This window comes from Chelmon rostratus, chromosome 3 (genome assembly GCF_017976325.1).
Source record: "Chelmon rostratus isolate fCheRos1 chromosome 3, fCheRos1.pri, whole genome shotgun sequence".
Classification (NCBI taxonomy): domain Eukaryota; kingdom Metazoa; phylum Chordata; class Actinopteri; order Chaetodontiformes; family Chaetodontidae; genus Chelmon; species Chelmon rostratus.
In genome coordinates this window covers 12335585-12362693 of record NC_055660.1, presented here as the reverse complement: position 1 = coordinate 12362693, position 27109 = coordinate 12335585, and the positions used below count along the sequence as shown (strand labels likewise).

General features: G+C 43.0%; 1 protein-coding gene across 1 annotated transcript in view; it reads right to left on the bottom strand.

The window, feature by feature from the left end:
- Positions 1-27109, bottom strand: part of cacna1ab (calcium channel, voltage-dependent, P/Q type, alpha 1A subunit, b) — a 153011-nt gene that overhangs the window by 11898 nt on the left and 114004 nt on the right. The window contains 14 exon segments of the mRNA XM_041933435.1: positions 922-957; positions 1455-1472; positions 3520-3633; positions 6137-6272; positions 6859-6956; positions 10287-10390; positions 12541-12648; positions 13046-13151; positions 21453-21549; positions 22202-22329; positions 22621-22771; positions 22894-22991; positions 23382-23447; positions 23545-23661. Coding sequence (XP_041789369.1) covers positions 922-957; positions 1455-1472; positions 3520-3633; positions 6137-6272; positions 6859-6956; positions 10287-10390; positions 12541-12648; positions 13046-13151; positions 21453-21549; positions 22202-22329; positions 22621-22771; positions 22894-22991; positions 23382-23447; positions 23545-23661 — 1377 coding nt within the window.

The following is a 27109-nucleotide window of genomic DNA, read 5'->3' as shown; positions in this document are numbered from 1 at the left end:
TAGAAAAAGGGAGATGTGATCAAAGTAGATCTGAATAGTGACAATTAGGTTACGGTTGATTTAAAGAGCTTGGAGTACCAGGTGGGTGGGATCACTGCATCAACACAACTCAGATGGTGTCTCCTTCGAATTGCAGAATAGACTTATGAGACTAAACAAACCATGAAAAGTATCATGCAAATACTTGATTAAGAGAAGAAGAGAGGACATCTGAAAAATTTGTCCCCAGCAATAATTGTGACAAGGAGGCACCCACCAAAATCTAAAGGACAGCAAATTTACACTGTTAAAAGAGACTTTTATGGTGGCGTACATGTCAACACCACACCCACACATGGCCGTCAAAGTTTGGGGATCATTGTTTACCGAGCAGGTTGTGATTCTTTTGTGGGTCAAAATGCAAATGCAGAAAGAACTGAGTGTGCACTGTTGCATGCAGGCGCTAAGTGTCCAGTGGCTGTGACCAGAGCGCTTTTGAATTATCACAAAGTGTATGTGCATTATACAGACTGAGACCTGACTGACTGGTGAGGAAATTCACTCAACCATCAACCCACTTGGTCTCTGACTTTGCTCTTTACAAATTTCAAATATATTACATTCCAACTGATAAAAAAATTAGCATAAATAGCATAAAAAACTGTGTTTGATAAGATGAAAACCTGCAGGATTGTAACTTTAAGCTGTCCTGGATACCAAATGGGTTGCATCTGTGGTACTGAATAGTCTCTGAGAACACAATTACCACCACCTGACTTGTCCCCCTGCAGGTCAAACCCACCCATGTGGGATCTCACGTGCGGTAAAACTACCAGCAAACTACATTCTAGTGCAGATCCAGTTTGAAAAATGATTGACAGAGAGACAGAAGAATCAAGAGGGAAGGGAGAGAGAGAGAGATAGAGCTGGAGAGGTACATACACTGAGGTTATTTCCACGAGGCCTGTGTCTCCTCCGCTGCAGAGCAGGCAAACACAGAGATGATACGTAGAGCAGAGCAGTGTAGCACACACACACATAAACACACACACACACACGCGCACAGAGCGTGGGCCCGACATAGCATACCAGCCAGGACCGAAAGAGAATAGAGACAGAGAACGAGAAAGAAACAAATAAAAAGAAAGACGGAATGGGAAACAATGACAGAGGTATGAGGAGGTGAGATATACATTTTGGGGGAAGGAGGAGGGGAAGGAGAAGATGAAGGGAAGAATTCAAAAGAGAGGAACAAGGTAAAAAGGATAAAAAACAAACAAAAATAAGTGATCAAGGGAGGACAGAGAGAGAGACAGAGAGAGAGAGGACCCAGTTAATTTAAAGAAGGCCAGTGCATAACAGCGAGGTGGATGAGCCAGTGAGCGAGAGAGGACAGAGGACAATATAAGATGCATGTGAATACACACACACACACACACACACTCTCTCTCTCTCACACACACACACACACTTACCGAAACAGCATGAGCTCTCTGTAAGGCAGAGCAGTGTTAGAAGGCAGTAAGTAACAGTGTACGGATACACACACATATATATACTCTACACGCACCACACACACACACGCACACACACATTTTCTACACTCCCACAGCAGTCTACCTTTATGTATGTTGAGCTGCTATGCAATTATATTAACATATCTGATTATTCCAAAGAATCACCTAATTATAGTCACACTAAGACTTGTACTGTATGTTCCAGCACTATTAGCAGAGTAATCACCTAAATATAAGGAGCAGTAATGAAAGCTGGTGTTTATTCTCCATTTGAAAAGTACGCAGGGGTGCATTCATAGCTAAACTGCAGTATTTTCTGATTTTGTTGTGTTGCAGCACACTGGATTTAAAATGAAACAATAACTGTAGTGCACAGTACATTTTAGAGGACAGAAATATTGACATATTATTTAATATTTAGCCGTAGATCATTAACTGTTCAAACTAAGAAGAGTTAAGTTTTACGAGTTACAGATTTTACACTCACTGCACCCATATTATAAATAAGAAACTTGAAATACTAAGACAAGTTGTGACGCCTTCCCTACTCTCTTCACACACCTCTGTTTATGTGCACATCACGCTCCTCCTAAACGCTCTCCTACCTCATCCTCTAAATGTTCATACAAAACCTCTCCATGGAGTAACCAGCACACCAAAGTGAGAGCAACGTGACTGGATGCAGCGGCATGTCGGAGCGTGGCAATGCTCGGATGCATGGATGTGTGAGTGCAGGTGCAACTGCAGCCAGAGGCTTCATAGCAAAATGAAAATTGTGTAAGTTCATTACCGAACAATATATAAAGGAAGCAAAAACCCAAGATCAGAATCACACAGGACCTGTGATCAGAGTTTTCTCACCGCCTTCATACACTCCCTGTTTTGGCAGTTTATATCCCTTTTGAATTTGCACTGAGAGCAGATTACCATACAGCAGACAGCGGACAGGCGACGTCCCTGTATCACCCACCATCTTTTGATTTGGATGTGTTTACAACTGTAACACAGATATAATAACCGGATACTGTAAGGACAGAAATTTGCATCTGTCGTCTGTCCCCGCCTGATTTTAACATTTGTTTTGTTCTCAGCTTGTAGTTAATAAACGTCTACAGAAAAGGTTAAGATCTAAGCATCCACAGTAATGTCTGCTACACCCCTCTCTGTCTCTGTCTCACACACATCCAAGAAGTGCCAGTTCGAGCAAAACGGTGATGCAGTTGCCGCTGCTGAGATCAATGTAGCATAAAATGATTTCCAAACACAAAGAACTGGCAACCTGCGGTTTATGCACCTGGCCTCCACGTGGTTGTATTCGTTAGAAATGTTTTTTTACGCTGCAGATATGCTTGTGCATCGCACTTCATATGTTTTTTTTCTCATTTTCATTCTTGGAGAGAAACATTAACTCTGGCCACAGTTTACACAGGACAGACACACCAAGGATTTGATGGAAATGGAATAGGGAACAGGATGTGCTTCGAGCAGATATTCTATACCTATAGGTCTTCTAGATATATATCCTTATACGTATCTAGAACACTTATCCAGCCCTCCGACCAATTTTGCTCACTGCTCCAATGTTAGCGTCAGAGAGTAGCTCTCTTGGAGCTGAGCAGCGGAGGGTCGGCTGCTGGATGAGTGGAGGGTTATAGTAAGGGAGGAGGAGGTGGAGGGGTGGGGGGAGGGAGGGAAGACAAACAGTGAGACCAGACAGACGGAGGTGAATTTACAAAAGTCTCATTGCTTCTTTGCATCCTGTCAAACATTGGGTAGGAAGCGAACCATGTTTCCCACGAGATAAAAAATAAAATAACACATGAAAGCGTTGAAATTATCAAACGTACACGTTTTTGTTTTTTTTGGACTAAATATTCAAATATAGCAAAAATGATTCTCTTCTCTGTTCAGATGCAAGGAGAGACTTATTTAATTCACTTCAGCTGTCCTCACTGCTAACAGGCATAGTAATGGGGAATGATGATGATGATGATGGTGCGGATGGTGGGATGAAGGTGCTCACTTGGTTGTCTGCCGAGAGGCGGGGCATGGAGAGGGTCCGCCCATGCCCATCCATTGGGTGATAGGGCTCAGTGTCGGAGTACCCGTCCCGCCCCATCTCCCTCATCTCTACATTCTGCAAAACACAACGAGAGGGGGCGTGACCACTGCCTGCTGAGGGAGGGGACGCTGACAGCTCATCGGCTAATCGAGGGAGGTGCTGGCTGAGGTGGACGTGAAATAAATCCACTGATTTATCGTGAAAGCTAATCATGTTCCTTTTTTGCCTTTCTTTTTAATTTCAGACATAAAAGACCCCAATTCTGTCTTCATTTATGCAACTTGTTGTTGCATAAATTTACTGTTTGAACCTTTGTTGAAACAGAAGAGGTGGGTAGTGATTTTTTTAATCTCATAGCCTCATACTCTATTAATCTTTTGGATCAATGTATAAGACTGTTCTGAATCCGACCTCTGAATGCTCATTCTGGATTGTGGGACAAAACCAAACCCTTTCTGCTGGAAAAAGCTGCTTTGGAAACACTGGGACTTTTCTGGCATAAAGCCAAGGATCCAAAACTTGGGCAGGAAAATATCTCAAAAACTCTTTCCAAAGAGTCCACGGCACAATTCCAAATCCATGCACATCTTAGTATATTAGTTATGGCATTGAAGAGAGAGATGAGGGGCTGGGGAGTACGGACGTCCCAACAGACAAGTGAAAGGAAGGAGGCAGTGAGGAGGAGCAGGTGTACATCACAAAACACATCCGCCACCTCCAAGCCATTGACTCAAGAGGAGGCTGAAGAGTGACCAGGGAAGAAAAAAAAAAAAGAAGAGGAAGATGAAGACTAAGAGAATACGGGAGATGTGAACTTCGAGCAGGAAGATGAAGAAAGAGACAGATTTGCAAAAAGAAAAGAGTTCAAAGGACAGAGAGACACTACAGCGTTGCTCGCTGGAGTAGCAACATCCAGCGCTTCAGGTACCGGAAAGATTTCAACTCTCAGCTAATTTATTGGAGGTTGCGAAGAAAGTGGATGACAGAGTGGATTATAGGACTAATAGTTCTTAATCTTTCCACAAAGAGGACACTCAAACAGGGCGTTAAGGTGGAACTCTTAAATTCCTTTGCAGCTGTGTCAAATCACTTCATATCAGAGATAAGAAACTGGATTTATGTCTGGCAATTTCTCAAGTTTTTATCATGAAAGACTCCAGTTAGAAACACATTAGGCCCCGTGGATTCTGTTGAATCATCTGCTATCCCTGAAATGCCCATCCACCTTATGAGGTTAGATATGAATCAGTCACGATCACCGGAGATAAAATACTTACCCGAGGAAGAGGAGAATCAGGGGTTTGTAGAAAGGCTGTGCTTTTGCAATAAAGCCCTGACTCTTCAAGGAGCTCAGAGGTTTATATTATTCAGATTTTTATTTAAGGATGGGGTGGATGAAACTCACCAAAATTTAGTTGCTGCTCATTAAAAAAAAGGTTTCACATCTTAAATAAACAAATATTACGATGAGTAGTGTCAATAAGTTCAGCAAGAATGTGAATTTAGATGGAAAAACTTGCAGCTGTAGATCATTCAACAGGTGGAGATTTTTAATTAGTATTACATAAATGAATTCATATCAGCTTCTGTGACTGTCATATGTGTGATGATTAGAGAGGTTTTCAATATGAACAGTGCAACAGCAGGAATCCTGAGGAATGTGTCTTTAATATTTCTGACTAACAAAATACCTGCTGAACACAGGAAATTATTGATTATTGATCATACCTAGCTACCAGAATGTAACCAGCGTGGCTGGAGATAAACTGTCAGTGTGAGCGGAGAAAACTGACTGTATAAAAGAAGAAGGTCTGAAAAGTGAAGCCAATGTGGAAGTAACTGCATTGTTTTCTATTGGCCAGCAGGGTGCAACTTCACTAGCTACAAAAAGAAGTCGTTTGCATGTAAGCTTATGAGAAAACCTTACTTCACACTTGATATGTTACCTCTGTAACAAGTTTCCTCATGAGTTTGTGATCTCAATCCCCAGTTTCAAGTTTTATTTAATACAGCATGATGTTCATTTTTATAAATTATGGTCCCGCTATGCTTCAGGACAGGGCTGTATGATTGACAAGTCGCTGCCACAGCAACCTGTCAGGTGGGATAGAGACATAGCAATGCGTAACCGTGGCACCGTGTTAAATAACTGTGAACTTGTTTTTTGGGTGTTGTGCTTGTTTCTGTACTGGAGCGTTGACCCTTTCACAGTGCATTTTCAGATCATGAAAGTTAATTACTACACTTCAGTCGCCTTAAAAAAGGCCTTCTCCGCTAAGTAAATTTTTTTCACTAGCCAAAATTAGCATCCAAATTTATACCACGATTAATGTGAATCACTGACCTTGCTAATCAAGCTAGCTGGTGAGTGTTAGTTGAGAATTTAGCTCCACCCCCTCGCCCAAATATGGTCACTTCAGGCTTTCAAACTCAAGGCTTCAAAACAGTAGCCCACAAGCCAATGTGTGACATCACGGCGGCTACATCCACTTCTTTTACACTGTCAATGGCGGAGAACATGTTTAGGCTTGAATCAGTGTGTTGCTATGGTGACGACGTGTGTTTGCACTTATCATACCTGCGGGTTGTGACGGTTGTCATGGAGATCGTCGGGGTAGGGTCTGTCGGGGCTCCAGTTACGCGTCTTTTGGAACATTTCCTGGGCTTTGGTTGTCATCCACGACTGGCTCTCGGTCATGCCACCCTCTGGAGGTCTGGCACCCACACATACACACAGGTCAGGGAATTAAAAAACTGGCTTCAACTGAAGAAATTCACAGCTGACTTGCAATCATACGATATATTTGACGAATCACGTCGCTGATATAATGAAAAGATCTAAACATTTTTTCACACTTTTTCTCAATTTCTTTGCCAATTCAGCTCAATTTTACAAACAGTACTCGTACAATATCAACTCTCACACAAAGCTGAGTAGGCTTTTTTTGCAAATGGAAAGGCAAATACACACACCCTGACACACAAGGGAAAAGACATAATTAAAAAACATGGTCAAAGAAACCCAAAGCTAGGGAAGCTGGAACAAGAAAACAAATAGCCTAATACATCACAGAGATGCATGTATCATACTGTACTGTACTGTCTGAATGTCATTTTACCTTCACTTCACTCAAATCGTCACAAAGGTGTGAACTTTAAATTCATTTGTATTCATAAGAAATGCTTTCATCTAATTTGAATAAAAAATCCTCCTTGTTCACTCTGGAACATATGCATGTGGGCAGGTATTCACATTTCCTCTTGTCTCACATGTTTCAATGCACTCGTCTTGTCACTCACATGCTGTTGAGGTTGTCCGGCTGGGTGCTGGGGAGGCCGTTCAGGCCTTGGCCCCCCTGGCCGTCCGTGCCCCCTCCCTCAGAGGGCGGCTCCATGCGCTGAAACATTAATGGCGTTCGGTTCTGTGTGAGATACACGACATGGCCTGCAGGCTGGCATCAGGCACACTCAGGGGGCAGACACAGGACACAAACGCAGGATGCACTCGCAGCATGCACCCACACGGGGGCGCCATTGCCAAGCACATGGCTGTGGGTAGCCAAGGTAAAGTTCCCTGACAGATTACTGATCTGGGATCTGCTAACAACACTGCAAGAAGTGTTTAAAGGACCCCTGTGGGGTTCAAGATTATTCGACTTTGTCCTTTACATCAGTTTGGGTTGATGTTCAGGGAGGGAAAGCTGATCACAGATCTGTGTTAGAGGGAAACTTCTACCTTAGGCATTTGAGGTAAGATTGCTCTTAAACCATAGGTCTGGGACCAGATTACCATATACATGAAACACACAATCAAACAAGACATTTTACTCAAAAATTATAGTTTGACAATCTGCGTGTTCATTCATCTGCCAAGATTTTTTGAGTAATATGCCATTTTGTAGGATGTAGACAACTGATCCTGAACTAGCAACTTCTGCCTCCATCAGGTCAGAGGCCAGGCAGGTTTCCTCCCAGGGGATCCTGGGTAATGGAGTCCTCTCAGGAGTGGCTTAAAGGCAATAATTCATGACTGCTACAGCCTGTGTCATGTCCCTCCACAGCCTGGAAGCTAAGGGCTGAATGCTCAATGAGTGCAGACGGATTGAGGCCTGTTCAGCAACAGATACACGTCCAAGCGTCCCCTGAAACTTTAGGCTGATCTGCTGGACAGGGAGCTCATCTGGCTACAGATACTGATAGTTTGACGAGTCAAACAGTTCTTTAGAAAGACCTGTTATTTGGCTGGTGAATGTGGTAATAGAGGCTTTGCACTTCCACTGAAGAGGTTAGAACAAGTTATGGCCAACTTAACTTAGCCAAAAAGCTGATGCTAAGCACAAAAACAATTAGGCAGCTGTTGTGAGTGCATGAAATATCAATTCTTGGTCAAATAAGCTCAGAAATTCACCATGACTGCTGACATCTATTGATGCCTTCAAGTTGTTTGTTTAGACATTTAGTTAACAATTAGAAATTCACACCTATCCTCGCTCAAGAGCTGTAGTCTTCCAATATGGCTGCCATAGGGTACATTATGTCAGCTGAAAGCCTTTTATTTCCTCACTTGGACACGTGACATACATGGTCAGACAGACATTAAAGTGCTGCCTTTTAGAGCGTGACAGTTTGTGTAATCCTGCCCAGTCATCATATTCTGTGCCGCAGAGGTAAATGGCTCAAGTTCATCTCTGGACGGTCTTGTTTGACACTGGCTAGTTCCAGTGACGCATCCTGAGAAAATTTGTGGTATAAACATTTGGATGGATTGTGCCAGAAACATAAACACCTAACAGAGACACCGGCTTTAATGGAGCATGTTTCAGCAGTGGCATATGTATCAATGAATGGTTCCAGGGTTGACTGATTACATACGGAGCCACTGGTCACAGGAACCTCCACTCAACATCCCACCCACCACCACAGCAGACAGACACCTTCATGAACACACAGACAGGACAGAGACGACATGGAAGACAGGAAGGAGGGACCACAGAAAACAGACTGAAGAAACAGGAGAATGACAGACAGCAGACAAAGAGGAAAATCTGAGACCCAACAACAGCTTAACAAACACTGAAGAGGACAGTTGAGACGGGATGAGGCACAAGCAATGCACAGGAGGAGGAGGGACGGAGGAGGAGACAGACGAGCGTAAGAATGAGGAGTTAAAGAAAAAATCCACCCTCTGGTTCTCTTACACTGTTACACGAGACCAGGAGTTACTTCGTGACTTTCTGTCTGAAAGAGGTCCTTATGCCCCCGCTACAATTCTGCTTTACTGTAACATTTAGTCTGTTTTATAACATATATAGATAAATTGGTTACATTATTGCATCATCCATACTTTAAATCAGCCATCTAACGATGAACACTGGGTTGTGTCAACATCCTTTATTCAAATCACAACAAATATTATTGCTGCATTGTATTTTGATTGGTTGAGGGTCCGTCTGAGGGAGAGGATTTTCCCAGAAAATTACCCTCGACATTTGAGTCTAAGAGGTGAACATCGACCTAATGTTTTAATATTCTGCTATAAAACTTGGAGATGTACTGTAAATATCTCAGCATGATAAGCCAATTTATTAGATTTGTGTTAGCAATAAGAAATTAAAGAAAAGATAAATCACAGCAAAACCTTTATAGCTGTGTTACATTTTTGGGTGGATTCTTCCTTTGAAATGATTCTTCATTATAAAAACTGAGACCACATTGGAGGAATGAAGTGAGAAACTGACAGACACACAGACTGGTTAAAGGCCTTGTGTGCTGCTGATGTTGAGAGAGCCTGTGTGGACCTGTCCATTCAGTCCAATGGGATGGCTGCATTCAGGAACGTACCAACACTAAACTGCTGCTGCAGTTTGAAAGAGAAGAGACTAACATACTCTCCATTCACCAATGCACTCCTTTGTTCCTCAAAAGGGAAATCCCATGCCAGGAAGTATGTATTTAATATAGACGAGCAAATTTGGACTTTGCTCTATCATGTGAAATTTAGGATCAAGTGCTGAAGCATTGGATGGCTTGCTGGAGCGAACAGGAGGTATTACATGAGTGGAAAGATGTTTCGACAGGTCCACAGCATGGGCTGAGAATATAGAGACAGCGGGAGCGAGTGCATCTCAAAGGCATTCATCGACAGGAGGGGAAGAGCACTGGTAGGGAACAAAAGGTAAGGCCATGTGGTATCATCATCATCATCATCATCATCATTGTTCAGAACATTACCAACAACAAAAACCGTAAATCGGTAAACCTTTGCAACACCTTATCAACCTCACCACATTCCAACAGCCCACGGAGAAAAGACAAAGAAAACCTGAAGCAGCTGGAAAGGGAAAGGTTGCTAATAAGCTAGAGAAAGGGAAACAGCTAGATACCTCTGCTAGAAAGCATGGTGAGAGGAATAAGGCTGGGCAAGGGAGCAAAAAGGTGCTGGAAAAAGGACGCAGATTTCCAGGTTGCATGCTAATAAAGGGTTCAGCGCAGGCGGAGAGGGAGGTAGGGAGTTTGGCAGTGTAGCTGAGAATTTTTATAGGATTTAAATGTATAAGACATGATTCTTATGCTTTTAAATCCATATTTGGCAGAAGACAGGCAAAATTCAGTCCAAGGGCCAGTGGAAGTGGAATCAAAAAAGATGGCCGGGAGGAGGAAGAAGAGAGAAAGGAAAAGGGAATAAAGGTCTTTTTGTGTGGGGTTAATTTCTCTGAGATGGAGTCTACCTGTTCCTCTCGCAGGGCCTGCAGCTTTTTCGTCTTGCTCTGCCGGTAGTATTCCATGATCATCATGGCGGCGTAGATTTTGCCCACCGTCAAGTCTGTGGCTGCTGAAAAAATGACAAGTTACCCTGCAAGATTAGACCCGAGTGGGATGGGACCCTGAGCCGTGGGGGGAATGGGAGTGGGTGACAAGACACATTGAAACACAAACCACTGACAATTCACAATAACGTGCAGAGTACACCAGCAGGTGGGTCAACTCTGTTTCGTGTTAGTCTGTGGCGGGACAGACCTGAGCTTCAAAATCAAGAATTTAGACAAAATGTTCAGTTCTCGATTTGGTTTCAGTTGACCGACGCAGGTTCATCCCACAATATTTGGTCGGTGGTTACAAATAATTCTGATCCAAATCTGTATGAAGCTGAGCTCTAAAAATCTAAAAAGCTTGAGTGGCAAACAGTTTAACAAGCTAATGACATGATTTACACTTATATGCATAACAAGGCAGGAAAAGAAGAGGGTCTGTTTGTTTGCTGATGATGTGTTTCTGAGCACTTAAAGTGCAGCAAACACATGTCTGGCTCCAAGACAATTGCCAAACTCACAAACAGCTGTGAGACATTTAAACTGTGCAATATAAAGGGACAAATAACACTTTGTGTAATACTCACTGTAACAGGGACTAATATGCTCTTTAATTGTCTTGAGACATTCCCAGTGAAGCCTCAACTGAAACAGAGCCGAGCTCACGTGCTGGTGTGCAACAGACAAATACAATATAACAACACTATACAATTATTAACACAACAAAGGCAAAAGTCTTTTCACAGGCAGATGCTGTACCTACACATTATAACATTCTCTTAGTGCTTTCCTGCCATCTAACCGTATCAAAACGTAATGTCTCAGTTTTAGACATAATACTAAGGCTGAGGACTAGGTAGCCACCCCACTAAGAAACCCTGCGACACCTCGGTCAAATGATCCCTGGAAAACAGGAGCTCAATTTTTTTCTAAAAACTCTGGACATGTATCCCCAGAGTTTGGATGGAAAACATACAAAACATTTAAAAATCAGAAAAATACTGAGCTTTGTTTTGGTCTACAAGCGGCATCACTGCCTTACTGAATGAGCGGTGCCCTTTTCAAAGTGGCATAGCTACAAGTCAGATATTAACGTCTTTTAAGATATGACCACGCATATCTTATTTTCTTATTATATCACTCGGCAATAAGACATGACAATGCATATCTTAAACCTAATTAGCTGCCATGCGTTTAGCCAAGCAACTTGCAGGTATGCTAAACATGCATCATTATACTAGTTTGTACTCATATCAGCACTAAAATCCCTTAAATAATCCTCTAAACATATTTACTTGAAAACCATCACTCATCACAATCATTTTAATGAACTTGTTAGCCTAGATATATTTAACAAGTTTATTTCCTGTAGTGAAAAGACTTCTATAGAGGATCTTCTATAGCAGGCACCCCCTGATACCAGGACTAACTGCATGGGTGGAAAGATCAGCAGTGCAGATGTGTGCAACTGTGTTCACTCTGATGTGTCCTACGCGTCTGTGTCCACGTGTATCCCGGTGTGCCTATAATGAATGTATGGTGTGGTGCATTCCTGTATGGGATGTGTATCTGTAAACACAAATAATGCAGGGACAACTTGAGCTAATTAGTAACAAGGTGCATCGTCCATTGAAACTCGAAAGCCACTATCTGACCATTGGTGGAATGATCTGTTTGTTTGGCAAGAATACAGCATAAAATGCCTTATTCCTTCCAAATTTCCAGGTGGTGTAGGGGGTCAGTCACAGTCGCAGGTTGTCATTTATGCTGGTGATTGGTTGGCAAACATCAAGAAGGTGGGTCTTACCAAGTCTCCAGTGAGAAGAGACTGGAGGGCAGGAGAGAGGAGACTGGCATGTTGCTGTTAGCCTCACCCCGCAAGTATTTTTGTTTATTGTCTGTGAGCACCTATTTTAAACAAGAGGACGGGGAGCCTGGCTGCCAACTATCTGGCCTGTGATGTGGGCACCTGCAGGAAGCATGGATCTACAGAATGTGTATTGGCGTATGTATCGATGTATGCGTATATGTGTACAGTATGTGTGTTTTCGCTGTGGTAGCCTGATCAGGAGATGCGAAGCAGTGAATGACACTGGCTGGTGGAAGCTGTCCTCTTGGTGAGTTGGTGATCGGACACACATATACCACTATGTTCAGTTTTCCTGCAACTTACCCTTGTGTGGCGTAACCAGCAGGTCCAGTGTCTTCTGTGATAAGTTTGGCCAAATGGCCATCATCTCCTTTCTCAGTTCTGCATCCATCTGGTGCTTGTCTGCACCGCCTGGGTAGCCCAGCGACCCAGAGTTCCCACACACACACGCACATCAAAGATTTGTACACACAGGCAGCACACATGCATACATCCATACATATGCAGACACCCCACATGCATAAACACAAGGCAAAGAAGGTAAAGATCCAAAGGTAGGCCAAAAAAAATATGTTTGGCCATTCACACATGTACACATTCACCCAAAACAAGAGAGTAATTTGTTAGTGTCATAATTGGCAGAGTTTTGTTGCATTTGCTACAATAATCTAGAGTTGTTGAAGAGAAACAGACAGAAATTGAAAGGTGACAAGTCGTATTTGTGAATTACACAGGAAGATCCACGACTGTCAGACAGGAAGGTAACTGAGAAGAACAGTAAATGGATTTAAGTACTTTAGGGCCATACCCTTGGCAATCTTTATATCCAGTGCTGTCCTGATCAGAGCCATGAGGGTCGAGTTAAAATGCACCGTGTTGTCATCGGCAACCGGTAGATCCATACGCAGCAGCCTCTGTGGAGAGCCAGTCAGGATGAGAGCATGAGAAAGGTACGTGTCCTTGCTAAAGCGTGGTGTGCCTGAACCTCCAGGAGGGGGATGGGGTGGGGGGTTGGGGGCGGGGTTGAGAGAGCTCCATAGACAACAGCCAATTAGAGTTGGACTGGATTCGTCCAGGTTTTATTTAATGTTCTCTGAGATGGATTAGAGTTGAGGCAAGGATGACTAGGTGTCACTGTGATTCTTTCAGATACCGATAGGATCAATGTAGCCTAATAAGTCGAGTCAGTGAATTTCAAGTCGAGGCAAGTCCTCTGATAAATGCGTCTTATATCAAGTGACTGTTGAGTGTCTATGTGTAATGTCTGCCGCACATTTTATCAGTGCATGCATTTGCAAGTGCAAGAGCATTTGCTTGAGGACCGAAACTTGAACGGGTAAGTCACTGTGTCTCCTGTTTTTCCAATGATACTCTATGAGACAGCACAGCTATCCAATGAGGGCCATCTGCTGCTAAGCAACTGTGAGAGCCGAGAACCACAAGGAAGAACAATCGGAGCCAAAATGGCCTCCGACCCAACCTGTGCCCATGTTCCCTAAATGTGTGAATGCGATGGCGCATTTACACATCTCTGTTGTTACACACATATAGATATATATATAACAGTACACATACACCAACCCCCGCCCCCACCCAAAACCCACTCCAACCCCAACAACCCTCCCCACCCACTTACACACAGTTATTTGCACAGACTGCAATTAAGAGCGCTTAATTGGAGTCCTTTGGAGACAAAATAGGTTGACTGGAGAACAATAACAGTATCACTGGAATAATTCTGTGATTTTTCAGGAGACTGCTGTTAATTTTTATTTAACTAAGGCATCTTCTATAGAGCTCCCCCTACCTGTAAGGAGGGTCCCTGTCTTTACATGTCTATACCAGGTAAAACCAATGGAGAAACCTGCGGATAGAACGAAACATGCTGGCCTGGCTGGGGCCGCTTGCCGTTCTTATCCCAATCAGTTGGCATCCATCGGATTTACCTACGAACATGAGCGTTGGGCACTAAAGATGGCAAGCACGGCAGTACGATGGCGGTGGGGTTGTGTACGTGCTCGTGTTCCTGAGTGTGTGCGAGTGTCGGGCATGCCCAAAGCCATGTGTGCGGAAGGCGGAGGGCATCGGCCAACATCCACAGCGCTCGGCAGGCAGCAGGCAGACAGGCAGGCTCAATGTCGCCCATAGCCATGCGACAGAGAGTGCGAGGATTGCATGCAACACCACACGACACCCCCCTAGAAAACTCTCACAAACTCAGACACGCAGCATGCAACATGCCTTAACTTCACTCCCATTATCTAAGACCCAACTTTTTCCCCACTACCACCCCTCCCCAACTTCCCTCAAAACCCACTTTCACAATACAAGCAGCCGTGCATCCGCGCAAAGAGAGTATCCTCAATCCAACTGGATTGATCCTACTGATTCACAGATTCATTTCATAGCTTTATTTTCGCTCTGTACGTTTTTACATTAATGTTTCCCTTAACCAAAGTCAAATTGGACAGCGATTTCATATCAAGTCAAGATCTCTCTCAATGCCAAACGGGTGCAGTGTCTTAAGGGGTTGTCAGAGTTAGAGAGGATTAGAGTTGTGGCATTCGCTGAAAGAAGAAAAAAAAAACCATAGAGAAGATCAAAAAGAGATGATTGACGTTTCTGTTTTGTTTCGGACCAACCAGACTTTATAGTAGTAGTACTGTAGGGTAAGGTGAGGGGAGGGGGGTCTATCAAAGGGGACACATGGTAGGGACAGCAGTTAGTGGAGTTAAACTAGGCGGCGCTAAGATTGGTCATGAGATGTAGTTACAGATAAAAAGGGAAGGGCGAGAATGAGGAGGGAGAGGAGGATCGTGAAAACACTGAAAGAGTAAAAGAGGAATCAAGAGACCGTGGGTCAACTGGAATTAACAGAGAGAAGAACAGAGTGTGTGTGTATGTGTGTGTGTGTGTCTGTGTGTGTAGATAGAAAGGAAAGAGAAGAGAAAGGCTGAAAATTACAGAACAAGACAATAGATAAAGACGAGGACTAAAAACAACACTGACATAAGCTTCCTGAGAAGAGGTCAGTTCAGAACCAAGGTGTTGTAGCGATACACATTTATCAAAACTACTGGTTCCAGTAAGGGTGAGGCCTAGTGTCCATCAAAGGGGAGATCAAGAACTTTGGAGTAAGAGTGATCGGTGTCAAAGTGGTTCAAGATGTCTAACCATTGCCTCTCTGCTCTCACAAAAAACCAGGAGGACTTTCTGAACTCAAAATGTCCTTTAATGGACCTTTTCCTGTGAAGCTGTATCAATGAATACTGGAAGGCTTTGATGGCTGAAGTATGTGATGGGGACCACTGCCGATACAGGTTGACGTTCTGGAGAAAAAGAAGACGAAAGAACAGAGAGGACAGGTAAGAGAGACAGAGACAGAGCGTGTTAGATGGACAGAGGGATGTTATGAAGGGATGAAGATGGAAGCCGACTGCTGACAGACAAGTGGAAGTAGAGGTGCAAGGACAGAAGAATGGCAGTTCAAAACAGTGAAGAGGAGAGCAGAATGAGGAGAAATGAGAGAAGAAGAAAGAAAAAGACACAAGTGAGAAAAACAAAAGAGAGAAAAAGGACAGGGGGTGAATGGGGTACTGACACCCAGACTGAATAAAAGTTGAGCGCAGTGGAGAGTTTGTGTCAATTGATCAAAGTCATCCTGCTCACTCACTATACATACTACACAATGAGCAGCAGGCTTGTGTACAGGTGCCGGTCAAAGGAATAGCTACACTTTGTCAAAGTCAGTAATGTTATGCAGGAAACATCACAAGCAAGTTAGCAAAGTTATGAGAGAGAATTCCATCTGAATACGAGTCTGTATCAAACCTCGATATGTCTTTGGTACCAACCAAAAATCTGTGCACAGAATGTAAATATTTAAGTATCAAAAAGTGTCAAGCTGAAAGCTGGCATGAGTTGTCCAGTCCAATTGTCTGATCAGATCATTCCTGATTCTAATAAAAGTATGAATATTGTTTACTTTACTCTGTGGTATAATTCTGGTAACAACAGTGACATAATAATAAGAATAAGAATAAGAATAAGAATAATAAAGGAAGGAAGCTTTTGGGGTTTAATGATGTTATCGTAGGCAGATTAGCTTCACAGCTGATGACACACTTTGCACTGTTAATTGCTGATGACAGGATGATGCTACTTTTCAGATCATCTTAGCACCACAAACATGATCTGCAAGATTGCGGGAACTCTTTGCTGAAGCACCAAATCATTTTTTCAGTACTATGTCTGGATGTCAATAAGAGAGAGAATGACAGAGAGAAGACAGACAGAGTCTGACTCCAGTGATGATGAGAGAAAGAGTGGACAACAAGACAAAGAGACAGCGGGATGCTGAAATACTCGACCCAAATCTTTACCCTGGTGGTCTGAGGCACAAAGAGAAGCCAAAGACATTCAAGTTTGCTTGGGTGTTAAAAAGAAAAAAAAACATCTTGAAAAAAGACAAAAAAAACTAGAACGGCCAGAACTTGTCCTACTTATTTTATTGTGCATTATTATTATTAATTGTATGTGTATGTGGGCATGTGTATGTGTGCACTATAGTGCCATCCACAGGAATAAGAGACGTAGAGGACTGAAGACAGACACCCTTGCCGGTCCTTCTGTACCCGCATCGTAAGCAAATAGTTGCACTGTGTGAATATGACCCTGGTTAAAATACTGTGTCTGTTGGCCTCTACACTGCAGATTTTTACATGAACACATTATCTACATTTCTTTTCATGAAACAATACTGTGGATTTTTCACATGTTAGCATACATAATTCCATATATATGCTTCCGTAAATTATCAGTGATTACCACAAACAATTGGTAGTCCTGTGGTCTTTGTCATCAGGATGATATTTTTAAAATGTAGTGCAAATTATCAGACCTGCAACACATAAAGAGAAAATGTGGCCTGATAACATGAGTTATAAAATTGGTATTAGATTTTTGCCAAAAATCTTTAGTTTATTCTAAAAATCTGTAACAGTTTAACAAAACACGCTGTAGAATCAGGAATATTATATAAGCTTATTTAAGATTTTGTGGATTTATACAGTAAAATATGCAAACATCACTTTAAAAACTATCCCAGGAACTTTTCTTAGATTCTCAGTTCCTTCATTTGTTTTGGAAAAGGGGAAATTCTCTGTTTGTCTGCCTGGACTGTGGGTGTGTTCGTGTGTGTGCATGCGTCCGTGCAGGTTGCAGAAGGACTAGCAAAGCCTCCTCCGTTCCCTTACTCCTGCGGCCTGACGGGAGGGAATAAAAGAAAGAGGATTGACTACCACTCCACTATCACTTCACTTCACTGCACGACAAAAGCCCATCCCTCCATCCCCGCGGTCGGAGAGAGAGAAGAGAGGACAGCGCCACTACCACCACAACCACCACTAACAGACAATGAGGAGAACACCGCTGGGAGGAGGGAGAGAGGGAAGGAGGGGGGTGGACGAGAGAGGGAGAGGAGGAGAAGGAGGAAAGGGACTGGGAGGTTTCAGCAGAGGAGAGAGAGAAGAGGATCTCCTCCCCAGCGATGGGGAGGTTTAAGGACGGAGATGGGAGGGGGAGGAGTACGGAAGAAAGGAATGATAGGAGAAGGGAGGGGACAGAAGGAGGTGGGGTGGTGGTTGAGGAGGGTGGGGGGGTAAGGTGGGGGGCGAGTCTACCTTATAGGCGACCCGGGCGGGACACCTCTTCCCGAGGCCTAGCGGCGGACACATGTGTCTTAGCATCTGATACATGTCTGTGTAACTGATCCGGCCGCTGGGGTGGCCACAAACACACACACACGCACACACACACACATCACATGCGCACATGCATTCAAAAGTCCACGCGGCAACACACACACACACACACACACACACACACACACACACACACACACACACAACAGACAGAACAAACGTAGACGGACGACGTGAAAACGGGAAAAGAAAAACAATGAGGGGCAGGGGGAGGGAGGACGAAGGAGGGAGGACGCACAGAGGTGTGTTTGGAGGAGGAGACATGAGGAGAAAACACAGAGAAAACCAATAAAGGAAAGGAAGAGGGAGGGAAACAAATACACAGAGGTTATTGTTTAGATCGCTGTGGATATGTGGTTGCTGTGGTGAGAGAGAGAGAGAAAGAAGAGAAAGAGAGAGAACGAGGGGGTGTGTTACGTGGCTTCTAATCTGGTATATCATAAAGTAAAGGGAGGGAGAGGAAGGAGAAAGGTTGGGGAAGCAGGGGAGGGTTGGAGGAGGAGGTGTTATTTAGTTTAGTTAGTTGTTGTTGAGATACCGTTCTATGCGAGGTGAAAAGGGGATTTGGGATTTTTTCGATCTTTGCCCTCTTTCGCCGCTCGGATAGAACTGGCAGCGGAGCTTCTAGCAGGCAAAGAAAAGCACCGCTGCAGAGATCGGAGTGAGTCACAATGACAAGTCAATGCAGTCCGTTACTGAGGCTGCGTGTCTACCAGGAAGCTCTGCTCACAGCTGTGCCTCCAGATGTTCATGGGAGCCCCCCCCGATGATGACAGGAAGGGATGGGATACCCCAACAGTGCTAAAAGCAAGGTCTTGGCTTTTCTGGTCTGATCACCCTCATCACAAAAATATGTTTTGTCACTGACCTCTTCTGGTATCTAGCTATGCAGATAGTTTCATATTTATGTGTCTTAGGTTTGAGATGTATGACATTTCTGTCTACACTATAATTACAGTGGAGGGGAATGGAATTTAGTTTATGGTGCTCACAGTGTTGAAACAGTGTCCCAGTTATTCAGGATAATCTACAGACCTCACTGGGAACAGACTCAATGGGCCCTTCTCTAATCATGTAAGTGCTGCGACAAATGCAGTCTTAGACCCTTGGAAGGTGTGGATGTCTGCAAGCCCACCTGCTATTCTGATTCACACTGAAAGCGAATACACATTAAAGTGTCGCTGGTCTGCAACAGCTGAAGCAATCACAGCAAAGCACAACCAATAGCGCAGACAATGAAAAGATGCTTCTTGAGGAATCACACTGTTGCCTTGTGTGAACACGCAGCACCACAAATCTGCAGCCAGCGGCAGACGCTGTGGGTTTTTAACAGTGCATATGATTACAATAGAATTAGATAACAGAAAGCAAACCTATGTGGTTCTAGATAATCATTGTATTGCTCCTCCCAGGTTCTTAATCTCCTATGCATTTGTTTTTTGCAGTCATGTGATCGTAACTGTACTTTTTTGTTCATTATGTGGAAATTAAATAAAACATACAAAGCCGAGCTCACTTGAACCATGTAATATTGTTCAAGCCACATGAGGGCCTCTAGCAGTTTATATACATGCAATACTACTATATAAATGCACATAAATATAAATACTCACAAACATAGCATGTGGGTACTGATACAGACCCAAGGTCTCCAGATCTCTGCATATATAACTGAAACTACATGCATAGCTAGATATCACCAGAGTTCAGTTGTAAAATGTTGTTTTTTTTATGATCTGGATGAACTGAGCCTTTAACCTCTTCTTACATCTAAGCCAAAGACTGCAGCACCGTAAAAAGGTTCTTTAATTCTTCGATCCCATGAGCATCTGTCAACACAGGAAGCTATCAAGAGGTACCTGGTGGACACAAGACCATTTTATATCCGGTGTCCCTGCCCCAAACCACACACACACCCTGCCCCTTTCCTTCTTTCCCCATACACCAGAGCCACAAACAGAGCAGGTTTGGCTATATTATTACAGTATTTCAGGTAACAGTGACTATAAGCTGTTACCGTAAGGCCTGTTACATTCTCCACTCAAGATGTGCCAACACAAGCATGTGTGATAACCAAGCTCTCTGCTTACATACTGCGCGCACTGCACAGGGGAAGTAACATCATTGCCATGTGGGACTGGAGTATTTACCATAAAAATGGTCAGAGAGAAGGAATGCGTGGTTTTATTGTACACAAAAGAGCATTTGCAAAATACGATGTAAGCTACAGTAGATCCCTGTGGGTTGAGACAAATTCTATATTTGATTTGTTTTTATAGAAAATAACTTCTTCACTAGTGGTTGTTCACTTTAGTATCTTGATATTGCTGCAGGTTTTAGCAATGTGTCACAAATGTTGGACTTATGAAATATATTATTGCGAAAGAGACACCGATTGCATTGCCCTTTGCATTGTTGTGTGCATTCTTTATGAAGAGCTTGTAACAGGCCCAAAAGTCATTCTGATACCTTGAAACCTTAAAGCCACTATGAGTAGTATTTTAAAACACTGACTTTCAGCGCACTGTTTCACGAGGATTGTTTCATTCTTCTACAAATCAGCCATCGGGATAAGATTTTAAATCGCATAAAACATCTACACAAAGTGGCTTTAAGATTTTCAATTAAATTATAGACTAATGCTTAGCACAGTGGTTCACAAACATGTGCCATGAAGGCACAAGAATCTGCAGTTTTTTGTTCTGATCAACCACAACAGCAGCTGGTACCAGCTGGTTTGGGTTTATCAGCGGATTCGCTGTGCGGGTGACATTATCAAAGCCTGCAAACTCTTGAGCCTTGATGACACGAGGCTGGAAAACACTGGCCGAGCTAACAGCTCCGAAGGTTAGCATGGTGACAGTATTCAGACCAAGCCCTCTCTGCTATGTCTCTGTACTACAGTAACCCTACCTCGCTTACCCAAACCCCAACTCAAACAAGAACAATGCACATTGCTCGACCATTTTCTGCCCAGGCAAAATTAGACAGCAAGCAGAAATAAAAGACAATGGCTGACTGGAGTCTAGACTCTAGTGTTTACATACGTAATACTGAATTAAAAGTGAACACATCAGTATCATTTTCCCAGCGTTCAGTCAGAAGACAATAGCGAGTGCAGTGCACCACCTCATGCTTCACACACCACTATTGGTGTGTGTGTGTGCGAGTGTGTACAAGAGTGTGTGTGTGTGCATTTCTGCATTGTCCCAAACATTCTCATTGTCATGTCAGAATGCATATACAACAGAAACCCCCACCCAAAATGAGTCAATGGTGAAATGGGATTAAAACAACTGAATAATGCAAACCCAAAAAAATCAAACCAAATGAAATACAAAGTTGAAGTAGGAAAGAATTTGTTTTAAAAGTGATAAAGAGCGACATTCATTCCAGTCTCTTAAAGGCGAGCAGGTTGCGTTTAAGTTTGTGCTTTAGGGGTTTGGTCCAAACCTTGCAGGCCACCCTATGTGGGCATTTCTTGCCAAGGCCCAGGGGAGGGGAGATAACTCGCAATAAACTGTACATATCCTTATAATGTATGCGCCCGCTGCAAGAAAAATACAAGGAGGGGAGGTTAGGTGAGGGAACACATAGAATACAGATAGAGAGAAAGAAATAAAGAGAGTAGAGAAGGATGATAAAGAAGAGAAAGGCAAGAAATAGGAGAGAGCATTTATTTACACTGAGAAAGAGGTGTACTCTCCTGCATGCCCACACACTCATTACAGAGGGGAGAAGAGGAAGAGGAGAGGGTTACATTCAGCTGTGCACAAATTGTGCAATTTGAGAAAGAAGGCAGAAAAGTTAGAGACAGGGAGAAAGCTGGATAACTCTTTGCTCAGACGGGCCAGCTTCAACTAACCCACTGTTCAACATCATGTGTGATGTAGATCATCACTTGATGTAGATCCTGTTTCATCATAACACTTGTTGGATGAGACCAGTCTTTGCTCCGTTTTGGGACGGGAGAGAAAGTCAGGGGTTAAGAGAAACTTTACATTCAGAGACTGTCCAAACGTGTGCATGCACACCTAATGTTTGCTAAATTAGCTTTATGTTACACATCAGCGCTTTGTGTCTTCTTCAAACAATACAGTCTGCATGTCTGTATATTTGCTTCTTCGTGTGTGCATTTCCGCCTTTGTATTTGTATGATTTCTACAGCATGTAGCATACGTGTGTGTGTGTGTTTCACTCACCAGGCGGCAGGGTCGTACTCGGCCCATATCCTTACGTACTCGTCCAGGTGATGCGGCCCCAGGATAGACGAGTCTCTGGTTAAGTACTCAAAGTTGTCCATGATGACGGCCACAAACAGATTCAGCATCTGGAACCAAGTTTGTCTTGTCAAGGTTTAATAATCAAACACTGATAAAAATCAGGGATCATGGATTTCAGATGTAAGACAGATGTTAAATTGGGCTTAGAGAACTGTTTCTTGAGTTTATTGTCATTGAGAAACATCTAATATTATTAACTTGAGGTTTTCATGTGCGCCCACTGGTTTGTGATGTAGCAACCAACAAAAATGTGTTGTTTTCTGGCAAGGAGAAAACATTGGATCTAATATTAAAAAAAACAAACACCAAAATTCACATTTTGACGTAATTTTTCTCACCAGGAAAGAGCAGAGGAAGATGAAGGAGACAAAGTAGGTGTAGGCGAAAGTGCTGCCACATTCAGGTCCTGTGTTCCCTGAAGCCCGGTCACACTCCTTACCACCCAGGCAAGCCAACATGATCTCATGCCACGCCTCGCCCGTTGCGCTCCTGCACGACGGGAAACACACAAGATGAAAGAGTCGGCAAAATGAAATGAAAACCAGTCCTCCTGTGGGTGGGCAGAGGCCCGTGTGAGCAAACAGTCGTGAAAGAGAAGCTAAAAGAATCACCTGAAGAGCAGCATTAGGGCCATGATGAAGGTTCTGAAGTTATTGTGCTCATTGATGGCTCCTTCTCTCTCCTCGTCTAGGGCCAGATTCCCAAACAACTACACACACAAACCGTGGAAAAAGAACCGCAAAAAGGAAAAAAACATTACTGTGGATTTACCGCTCTGATGGTAACGTTGAAACAATACAGTAACAGGAGTGCAGTACGAATTTAAAATGTTCATCTACATTTAATTATTTCTCAGCAAATTTACTTTTTTTTTTCAAATGTTCTTTATCTCTGCTGCTTTTTTTCTTCCTGCTGCTATCACATGCTGCTGTAATGCCCAAATTTCCCCCGCTGGGGATAAATAATGTTTTATCTTATCTTATCTTATCTTATCTTATCTTATCTTATCTTATCTTATCACAGTAAATCCTAAACATCATGTAAAAATCCAAACACATACGAAATTCAAAATTCAAATGGGCAGATAGGTAGTACTCACCTGCATGCCAATGATGGCATAGATGAAGAAGAGCATGGCAATGAGCAGGCACACATATGGCAGAGCCTAGGAGAGACCATGAAGAGAGAGGAAGTATTTGTAAGAGTTGTTGCATGTATTCTGAGTACATGTGCATTATGTGTGAATCTGTAAATGCGAGAACCTTGAAGGACTGGACGAAGGTCCACAGCAGGATGCGGATGGTCTCTCCCTGTCTGAGCAGCTTGATGAGACGAGCTGCTCTGAACAGCCTCAGGAAGCTCAAGTTGATGAAGTTATTCTACAGCACAGAGGGAGGACACAGTCAGCTTCGCCAAACACACGACACCAGCACAGCCTCCCTCTACCAAACGCAAAAACCCATAAACAACAGCGGAAGAAAGAGAGGACACAGAGAGAGGGGAGGGAATCAAACCCAACAAAACGTAACCAACTGCAAAAATAATGGCTCTGAGTAGATACAAGTATAAATGAAAGAAAGACAGAAAAAAAGGTTAAAAGACAAAGAAAAGACAAAAAAAGGAAAAAGAGAGGAAATAAGGAAAATCATAACTCAAAGAGTCTAAAGGTCATCATCCAATCTGGTACAGCAGAAGGCTTTTTATTTTTAAGAAAACCAAATGCACTGATCTCTGGGGGGCAAGCAGGCCACACAAGATGGAGCACAGTGCTCTGTGCCTGTCAACCACACACACACACACGCACACATACACACATACATACACTACACACCAAAGAGCGTGGCTTAGGGTTGTCTGTGACACCTATGACACCTAACTCTTAAAAAATTCAGGGACAGGTTTTTTTTGTTTTTTTTTTACACTTCTTCCTACTCCCTTTCGCTCATGTAATCTGAGATCAGCATGAACTGAAGAAGGTGACTTTTTTTTCTTCTTTATTCTTATCACTTTTTGTCTGTTTGCTCTTTCTTTGTTTGTTTTTTTACATGTTCGAAATAAAGGAATCAATCAATCTCATCTCAGAGAACAGCAGCCATAGTGTATCTGAGTTGGATAAAACTGGTGCATTTTCACATGTGGGTTGAAGCTTGGATGTTTGTTTTTTTTTCTTCAGGTCTGGAGAGTTCGGCATGCTTGACAAAGTGCTGTTATGGAATTCAGACCAGAAAACTGGTCTACCATAAAACGGTGTCTGCTTTGATCATGCCCTGGTGCTGTTGCACACTAAATGTCGTCCGTGGACAGTGTTACAGGTCTAAATGACACGTTAGCGTCGTACCTTGTGGGGCGCAACAGGAATCTTTGTGCTGATATTTTTAGGATGCTTGAATTGCATTGTGACATGCCACACCCCTTCTGACTGGTCCTGATCCATAGTTGCATGGTTTTGTGACAAAAGTGCCAGCATAAAAAACAATGAAGGAAAGAATATACTATTCCTGATGTTTGCAAGCCTTGAAAAACACTCAACTGGCATGACGAATAGTGTTGTTGAGAATACCTGCTGCAAAATCTATCAATGGTCTGGAGTGACACTTAATGACCCCCTCTGCTAGACGACTGAAGAAACAAAGCTGAGTACAAGCTATCTACACCAAGCGTGAAAATGCCCTTAAACAATAAGACGCTATGTTCTCGACATGGATTCAGCCCAATTATTTGCAGATTTTTGCTGGTGGTTCTTCACAGTGTCACAGAATAATGTAATGTGCAGTGCCCAAACTCCCTGGTGAGGCCATGGCATTGTGTGGTTGACAGGCAAGGCAGGAAGAGGAAGATGAAGAGGGCGAGGAGGGAGAGGAAGGAGGAGGGACTAGCAAGCAGCCTCAGTGCAGGCATGGTTTGGCATGGCAGCATACTCTTTGAGGAAAGAACTGGCCTACATGCAGACCCGTAGGGGCCAGTGGGGCCGAGCACATCGTAAACTGATTCACACATTCACTTATTTAGTTGCATGAAGAGTGTGAGATTTTATGTTTTTCAATTTGCCTCAGTTTGTGTTAGAAAATGAACAAGAGCGAAATACCTGCCGCTAATTTATCATGATAGCACAAATATGCATACTGTTGCAAAGGCTATGAATTGAATATCAAATGGCATCAACTTGTTTAATTAAAAGTGATCTTTGAGATGATTGGCACTAACTCCCACAGATGCTGTGGGTAAAAAAAGAAGGCAACAGAAAGATGGCAACAGCATCAAACTGCACACTGATCCAGATCCAGCACACCTTCTAAAAACTGTCCCCAGCAGCTTGTATAACAGGTAAGCAGCTAAGATTTGCATCCCCAGTTCTTTATCATTAATCTAGCTGGAACATTTGCTGGACCAGGACCCTTTTCCTTGCATTGTGTACAGATTAAGTAAATATTGTACCGTATCTGAACTTAAATATTTTCTAAAGTTTTGTAGTACTGTTACATAAACATATATCACATTAATAATGAATTCTCTACGCCATCACATACAAAGAGTTTTAAAGGTCATCATCCAGGAAGCGCATGCACTGGGGTCAAGGGTTAAGACTGGTCAAGGGGCAGCAGGTGACTGGGGGTCAGGAATGGGTCGGGGGTACGCATGACCAATGAGGATGCAGCAGAAAGCTTTGAGAGATAAATTACAAACCAACCAGATTCTACATGTGCGGAGATGTAGAAAGATGAATGGGGAGGGAGGTGTTTTTTTTTTTTTTTTTGGTAAGTTGTAGTACATTGTGAGTGGGTGAGAGACATTTTTTGGGGGAGGGTTGGTTATGTGTTTTATTGGGCAGGGGCATGGGGCGAAACGCACACCACCACCACCACCACCACCATCATTATCATCATCATCATCATCATCATCATCACAGCACCACCACCACATGTCATGGCGCAGCACGGATGGAGAACACGATGAAGGATTTCATAGTGCATTTTGATTGGATGGATTTTATCAGAGGAGGAGGGAGTGGGAGGGCCGTAGGGAGCCAACAAAGTAGAGAGGTTTAAAGAAAGCATGTAAAGAGATAGAAGAGGAAGACAGAATCATTACGGGTGTCATCAAAAAGGCACTGAAACACAACTTCAAGTTAACAACAACAGGTACTGAGCGTCCTGAGATACCATGTGTTCAACCCCTCCTGATGCCAGAAAACCGCGTTATACTCTCTCATTCTGTTCCGTCAGCAGTGGATATGGAGAGAATTTTTTCCAAACTGGTCCATGAAGGGGCTCTGGTCCCCCTACAAAGTCATCTAATTTTGCTATGTTAAAGTATTTTATGTTAAGCTATTAAAGTAGAGAGGCTTTTGCAATGTTCATGCAATAAGTCCTCACAATAACATATTAAAATTGTTAATTTTGATTCTCTGATTTCTTTCTGCTTTAACCGTTTAATGTTTATAGAGGTTGTTGCCAGTTTGGAAATTAGGAAAGTCAGTTGTGAACTGCCTGTCCTGTACTTACATGACAGAGACTGTTCTCTGTATGCAGTTATAAGCTATGTGGTTCCCTTAAGTCAGAAGCTGTTGAAAGTCTAGAGACCACAGGCTTGTCTTGGCTTCAGCCTAGTGAGTCTTCTTCTCTGCTTATTTAGTTTGTCCCCTATTTGCTGCTGTCAGTCAGAAGAGTAAGAGTCAAAGAAACTGGTCTTATCAGGCAGGTTTTGGTTCAGTTTTGGGGAAACTTAGTCTTTAGTACTACAACAAGATAGAGCCATCTTAGTTAAGCTAAACTATCTCCGTCAACGTCTGAATACTAACCAACACTAACGCGAGATCTCACTTGATGA